A 7,770-nucleotide genomic window follows, 5' to 3' on the forward strand; every position below is an offset into this window, starting at 1 on the left:
TTTGTACCGTTTTCTTGTCGGAATATTTAAATCAGCTGAGGCTATAAGGGAATCGATAAATTTATCATGGCATATGGGCGCGTTTTCTACTGAGACAGTGGGCAACTCACTGATGGCTGCGTCAATGTCCATTGCGAATTGGTCCCAATTTGCCTTAGGTAGGTGGTACCTATGGGAATTTAGAGGGGACAAGCTGGGTTGAGAAAAGGAAGAAGGGAATGATATTAGGATGGGAAGGTGGTCACTGCCGTGGGAATCTTGGAGTACGGACCACGAGAGAAGGGAGCTGAAATTAGGAGAGCAGAGGGAGAGGTCAACGGCACTAGGATTCTGACCGGGAGCCGTTCTGCGTGTAGGGGAACCGTCGTTGAGAAGACAGATGTTTGAGTCCTCCATAAGGTCTACGAGATCGCAGGCTAAAGCGTCGTAGTCTGCGCTTCCCCACATGAGATGGTGGCAATTAAAATCGCCTAGAATGAGGAACGGGCCAGGGAGGGCGGAAAATATGCGCTCAAGGTCAGAAATGTGGATAGAGTGAGGATCAGATATATAGATAGAAAGGACAGTGAAATTCATGATTTTGGCGGCGACAGCGTTTATGCTGCTAGGAAAAGGTGGAAGATTTAAGCGAGTATACGAAACTGAAGATTTTATGAGTAGAGCGGCTCCTCCGTAACCGTCATCTCTGTCATGCCGGATACAGGCGAACCCAGGCACCCGAAACCGGGCTCCTGGGACCAACCAGGTCTCCGAGATGGCAAAGACGGACGGGTTGTACGCGGAAACCATTTGCAAAATTTCATGCTTCTTGGGGCGGAGACTATGACTATTCCACTGTATAAGATGGAATGTTTACCACTTGCAGGAGTTGGGAAAGTTTGTTGGCGACGTTGGGCGGTAGTGGGAAATCATCCATTTTGCTGAACATATTGATCAGCAGGGACAGCAGTACATCCAGGAAGTTGTCGTTGGGGGGGATTTTGTTGGGATGGAGTGGGCGGGGAGCTAGGGAACCGGAGGGCGGCACCATTCCTCGGTGGAGGGGGGTCCCGATCTCCAATTACGGCATTGTGAGCGGCGCGGTCATAACCCTGGGCTAGGGGGCGACGGGGGGATCTTGGAATTAGTACAGTTTTTCTGTAGCTGTATGTGGGACTTTGGGAATGGGGGGGGATGGCAGTGGATTGGGATTGTGATATGGGAGGATTAGGTTGGGAATGAGGGGGGCTTTGGGCTGCGTCTGCGTAGGACCTCTTGACTGGGGGGGAATCTTTCGCACGCCTGGGAGTAGGAAATATTTTCTTCGGACATGGTGTCTTTTATGGCCTTTTGGCGGGTGTGTTCTGGGCACGTTTTACTGGTGGCGAAGTGCCTTCCCGAACAGAACATGCAAAGCGCCAGGTCTTCGCTGACATCGCAGGTTTTGCCCGTGTGTTCTTGAGCGCATCTGAAGCATTTGGGCTTTGAACGGCATTGGTCTGCAATGTGCCCGAATTTACAACAGTTGTGGCACTGAATAGTTGGCAAAAGATATTTCTCTACGACCAGGGATGTGTAGCAACAGAATATCCTACTAGGCAGTACTTGTCCGCTGAATGTCATCACTACTGTTCCCGTAGGGACCCATTCCACGCCGTCTGTTTTGTAAATTTTACGGTTAAGCCTTCTGGCTTTAAGGATTTCCCCGCAGCCAGGAGGCAATTCTACATCCTTGACAAAATCGACCAGAGCAAGATCCGTTGGTACTCCTCTCACAATACCCATACGGGTGATGTTAAACGTCGGGATAGAGGCCTCGAATTTATTTGAAAGCAGCAGTGGGTTCAACAAAAAGGCATTTGCGGCTTCTGCAGAATTGAATTCTACACTGACCCGATTTCGCCCTACCTTTTTAATGCCATCTCGAGAAATACTTTGGACACGTGCATTTACCATAACTTGGCCAAATTTTATGGGGTTCAAAGTAGTACCAGAGGATGGTTCAGTTTCGGTTTTGGAAACGTGTACTAGAAATGGACCTCCGTCATTTGTGGTGTATTTTCGTCCACCTTTTAAGTCCGGATGTTCAAAGAGGTGAGCAATGGAGTCGGAAGGAGCCCTGCTCCCCAACTTGGTTGGTGGTTCGGATCCACCCTGCGCCGTAACTTTCCTTTTTGCCCTAAGAATGGAAACCTCGGCATCCATCGACATCCCCGATTGATTGTCTTGCGACAAATCCGTCGGGGGGCCGCCGGGCACCGGTTCCCGAACAGAGGTTATATCTGGAGGTTTTGGAGGGATATTATACGACATTGCAAGATTATCAGCGTACGTAGGTTGGTTAGAACACTTACTGGTCGCCGAAACCGCTGGGTATCACAACAAAAACACGAGAACGATCGCACTAGGCCACAAAATTTCGCAGGTCACACAAAACACGTGCTGTCACCAAGGAAGCCAAGTGGTCAGTCTAAAAAAGGTTGGCGAAACCTGAAAAGTTTATTTGACAGTGACAGAAGTGACATTGACAGATTTGATAGTGACATATCTGTCGTAGATTTTTTGGTCTTGAATTCCAGTTTTTAGTATACCTGCGCGCCACCCCTTAAGGCGACCCCTGCATAATATTGATCGTCTAATATCAGAGGAAGTTATGATTAAAGTACTGTAATAGAAGATCCTTGCTTGATTATTTTATCGTAATAAAGTATTTCTTCAATTATTCCGTAATTATAATACGGCGCAACACGCCACGAAGATCAAAACTGCCCGGGCTTAGCGTCCTTTACCTTGAGGTACGTTCGAAAAAAAAACCTAACGTCTGTCACTCACTGACTGTCAATGTCATTCACTTCGTTATTAAACACACAACACACGCAAATCGTAATCAAATCACTAAATGGTTTATAAAACTCTAATCAACGTGAATATTAGTAATTAAACAAACAGCAAGCAAATGACAATCCAGAAGAAAATGTTACCATCAACACAACATGGCTTTAAGTGATAACAGAACTCAAAAATGATATTGCGAAAACCTAGCTCGCTTGAAGGAGTTTTATATTATTGGCCTATAAAAGCCTTAAGATGTGGTATGCAGCAGTAATTAGGTTTATTAGGAGAAGACTCGTTTTGGGTATTATATTTGCGTCGTCCCTCACTTATTGTATCGTCAGTTTCTTAAGAGAGGTTAGTTGTATTGAAATTTTGTAACATTACTATTAAATTTGTATTACGTACGCGTGCCATTGTAACTGAGTCTCTATAATAACCATAGAAAAGTTACAAATAATTAATAACCAAATAATAATAAATAAAAATTAAATGACTCTTAAATGTTTGAATGTAAAAGAGCCATGCTAAATTCGGTGCATACTTTTTTCTAGGGTGGAAGCAGAAACATGGTATATCAGGACATAATGATAGAAAGAAAACCCTTCGTCTGGAGAACATTGCAAGAGCACAATGATACAAATGACAACATAAGTTGTAGGAACTCTGTGCAGGGCAAACTTATGATAGTTGATGATAGAGGTAGTAAATTAATTATCAAAAAGCACCTTTTAAAGTAAAAATAATCTTTTGACTGTGATATTTTCCATATAAAGAACCCCTTCATTAGATATTCAGGGCTGTCTTTAACCTATAGGGACCCTGAAGTCTATATTCCGAAAGTAAATTTTTGTAGTCACTAGAGGGCCCTAAGGTTGCGAAAGGTAAGGGGGGGTTTAAGGTTGCGGGTGAGCAAATAAATTATTTTAGTTCATTGAATTACTAGCTAGAGGGCCCATCGTTTGTGGGTCCCTACATTGTGCCCAGAGTGCCCAAAGTGCCCAGTGGGAAAGAGATTTCTGCAAATAATGATTTTAATGCTTAGTACATACACACAGGCTTTGGAAATTTGGTATGTAAATGCAAATAACTGCATCTGAACCAGCTGAACTCAGCTTGCAACCTGTGGGCCAGTTGTAGCCCACCAACATTCTGTCAAGTGGCCTTTCTAATTCAATAAATCGACTGTGACAACATACAGTATCGACACACAACACAAAGTATGTTATTTATAGGAGGCCAATTTTAAGTTTTATACAATTAATTTGCTTACGAATGGCACAATTAAAAAAGAACGAAAATATTTGCAGATTCGGTACTGTATGTTGCAGCAGTCGAAATATGTAAATAGATATGCAACTGAAAAACAAATAAAATATTTCAACAAATTTAGAACCTATTTTTTAAGTCAATTAAAGAAATATATGTCACTTTCTGTCCATAGTTAAATGACATCTCATGCCTTATTTATGGAAAAAAAAAACATTGAATTTAAAACAATTTACTTCTGTAGACACAAGGAAGGTGGGATGATGATATCAGACAAGTCGTAGGAATATCATGGAGTAGAGTGGCTATAGAAAGATGAGAATGGAGAAGATTGGAGGAGGCCTTTGCCACCTGGCAAACGGACATGCAAAAAATAAGCAAACGAGAAATCTATGAATAAAAGAGAAGGAAAGAAGTGATGAAATACATTTATACATGCTGTCTGATTAAAGGCTTATAATAATAATAAGAACTTCTGTAGAAGTTTACCTCAATATAGAAATTACGGCAATCCAATCAAACCTTTTACTCTATTTAATTTCAGGGTATGTGTGCAGGAGGAACCATATGAATAGAAATGGCTGCTGTGATCCTGACGCTGACTCAACGCAAAGATATGGCTGTGAGACCTGCAAAGAGAACCACTGCTGCATAATATATGAGTACTGTGTCTCATGTTGCTTGGACCCTGGCAAGGTAATTGACTTGTGTTCACCATCATTATTTGCAACATGTCCAATGATGAATAAAGACCCACTCTTCAGACTCAATGAACAATTAATTAGCCACCTGCTTCCCCCAGTTATCACTCTTATGGTGCCTTCAGTCTATCTTTTACCTTTCTCCCCTTACAGTGATCTATTCTTTAATAGATGTGCTGTGCCTTGCCTTACCACTAGTCATTTGTTATTACCTCACACTAAATTTGATTATTTTTCAACCAACGAAAAAAACAAGGAGTTTCTAAAGTCGACGTGTATATATTTTTTAACCGACTTTAAAATAGGAGGAGGTTCTATGTTCCAATGTTTGTATTTTTTTATTTTATTTTATGTATATTCACCAATTACTCAGTCAATTGTGAACCGATTTTCAAAATTCTTTTTTTTATTCCAAAGATTACTCTTCTGGTCTATCATCAAATTTTATAGGCACACCTATGGCGATTTTGGCATTTTTAGCATTAAGATGAGCGTTTAATTTCAAAAGTATCATTTGGTAAATGGGACCTGATGAAGAAGACCGTAGATGACCAATGGAACTCGTCCAAGCTGAGTAACGCTTGCTCGTCTATAAACGATCATGATTAATATAAAACTATTGTGAGACTCACTCATATTAAATGATATTATTACGGATAACTCACGTCTTAAACCGAGTTTAGGTCGACATGTTTCGGGCTATTTCGTAGCCCTTCCTCTCAGGAGCACGCGACTCGGCGGCTGCCGCAACACGCACACTGTGTGTCAACAAACATGGCATTACATTTATTTGTCACATTCAATTTATATAGCTGGTAAAAAGCCCTTTAAGAAATAAATTAATGTAAAACTAATCTATTCCGTTTCCAGAGAGACATGTTGGAGCTTGTGCTGTCAAAACTTTCGGCAGAAGAGAATGTTTTATTCAGATCCCTGACCGATGACTATGAATTGTGCTTAACAAAATGTCGTACAAGTTCGCACAGCGTTCAACACGAAAACTCTTACAAGGACCCAACACATAAACACTGCTTTGGGGACGAACCACCCGGTACAAAGTCACCTGGCTAACGAAAGCCTAATATTATTGTTGTTTTGTTATTTAAAATAGACATAATATTATTACTGTTATAACTTATAAGTTTACCCAGTGGCAAAGTAAGGCAAATTTGGTATGGTGCAAGTAAACCTTGTGAGACATTTGACATTACATTGCAGCGCTTGAATGATCAGATTGTAGCTTGTTAGCGCTATGGCGCTGCTATGTAATAATAGTACGATACGATCCTTCCTGCGTTGTGTCAAATAGGCATAAAATAGGTTCTAAAACACAAACTTAATGTATTTAAACAGCCTATATGTAAATACTAGCTGTTGCCCGCGACTTTGCCGCGAAGGCATTCAAGAAGATCTGTTAACTTCGTCTGCAATCGATATGATGTCGTACGTTGTGCTTCAAAAATGTTGTAACCTTTTTTTAAGCCAAACTCTGAGATTGTAAATATTTCTGGGGAGAGTATTTCCAACGATAAAAAGGGCAAAGTCACTAATTATCTGTCATCTTCCGGGATAACAGGATCAAAGGAACTTGGGCACAAAATTGGGCCTCTGGGAGAGGACAGGTTAAGACTTGTCTTAAATAATGACTAGTAGGTGCTAGTAGTAAATATTTTGCATATTTTATGCATAATAACCGAATATTCTATATCATTTGCCGACAATTCGCCGCCTATAAATGTGTTCGAATAGTCGAATTACCCGACCAGTCCGTACATCTCTAATTTACATCGATACTATCGATGATTCCGAGACCAATGTCGAAGTTGAAGACTTGTATGATTTAAAATTTAAATCATAAAATTAGTAATGAAATGACCGTGATAGTCTAAAACATTGTGTTCTATGATTTATTTTGTTAGCCGTTGTTCAAAAGCTTCGGCGCGCGGTATTCAGAATCGATATGCCAATTAATTATATCCTTTTTATCCTTGCCAAAGTGGGATTGTGAGCTAGTTTCAACTTAATCTAAACTATAGCATTTAAGATTTACGTCCAGAAATTAAACCATCTGTCCAATGAACTTAAATACGGTAATTGACACCTTTTGTCCGCTGGCGAACGCAAAGCGTCACATTTAATTTTTTGACGATAGTCTTTTTTTTATCCGATTTACGACAGAGTAAGAGTCAATCAACTTTTTAGTGCAGTTGGTTGCCATGGTAACGTCTCCCGGGTCACTTCATAAACTTATGATTTTATGGGGTAGGTACTAAAAGTTAGGATTTGTGACAGTTTTAAGGCAATTCCTTCATGGCTCACCTCCTAAGCATGCTTTTAGTATAATGTGCAAAACAATTTTCTAAGCATGCTATCAGTGATGTCTCCTGAGTTACGGGGACAGAATAACATCACTAAAAAGTTGATTGACCCTTAAACATTATTTCAAGGTGCAACTTTAATAAAAAAAAACATTTGTTTTAGTCCTGAAAACCTTATTATTATACAAGTAGGTAACTGTAACATTTGGTGTTTATTTCCTTACTACTATGGAGAAACTTCTTTTGACAGCTCATTAAAAGTACGTCAATTGATTGATGGTGTCAAATATATAATAATAATAATATAGCCTTTCTGTTCCGAACTGGTAGTTTTCTATTTTTGTCATAAAATAGTGTCAAATACCCTATTTTAATTTGATATTTAGTGAGATAAGTTTTATATAATATTCACGACAAAAACCTAACAGACACAAATGATGCAATGCAAGCTTATTTGGTTGCACCTATAATCTATCTCATTACGACACTTGGCTACAGAAGTGAACTTTTCTGAAATTAGCCTCAAACTGCATTCGGCGCAAGTTTCCGCGCGATTGCCTCTCGTTGACAGATTGAACCGTTGGTCAATCAACCTTTTAGCAGCGGCGGCCTTACCCATTGCGGGGCTCCGGGCGGCAGGTCTTTACGAGGCCCTTTTGTCCTTCGTGAAA

The 7,770-nt window shown here is 40.4% G+C and overlaps 1 protein-coding gene across 1 annotated transcript; it reads left to right on the forward strand.

The window, feature by feature from the left end:
* Nucleotides 1–2,834: 2,834 nt before the first annotated feature.
* Nucleotides 2,835–6,776, forward strand: LOC141445128 (SREBP regulating gene protein-like). Its single transcript, XM_074110911.1, has 4 exons — nucleotides 2,835–3,168; nucleotides 3,366–3,513; nucleotides 4,625–4,776; nucleotides 5,652–6,776. The coding sequence occupies exons 1-4, from the start codon at nucleotides 3,067–3,069 to the stop codon at nucleotides 5,850–5,852; spliced, it is 603 nt and encodes a 200-aa protein (XP_073967012.1). The 5' UTR covers nucleotides 2,835–3,066; the 3' UTR covers nucleotides 5,853–6,776.
* Nucleotides 6,777–7,770: the final 994 nt, after the last annotated feature.

Source organism: Choristoneura fumiferana, unplaced genomic scaffold (genome assembly GCF_025370935.1).
Source record: "Choristoneura fumiferana unplaced genomic scaffold, NRCan_CFum_1 Sck3bRy_361;HRSCAF=787_pilon, whole genome shotgun sequence".
NCBI lineage: Eukaryota > Metazoa > Arthropoda > Insecta > Lepidoptera > Tortricidae > Choristoneura > Choristoneura fumiferana.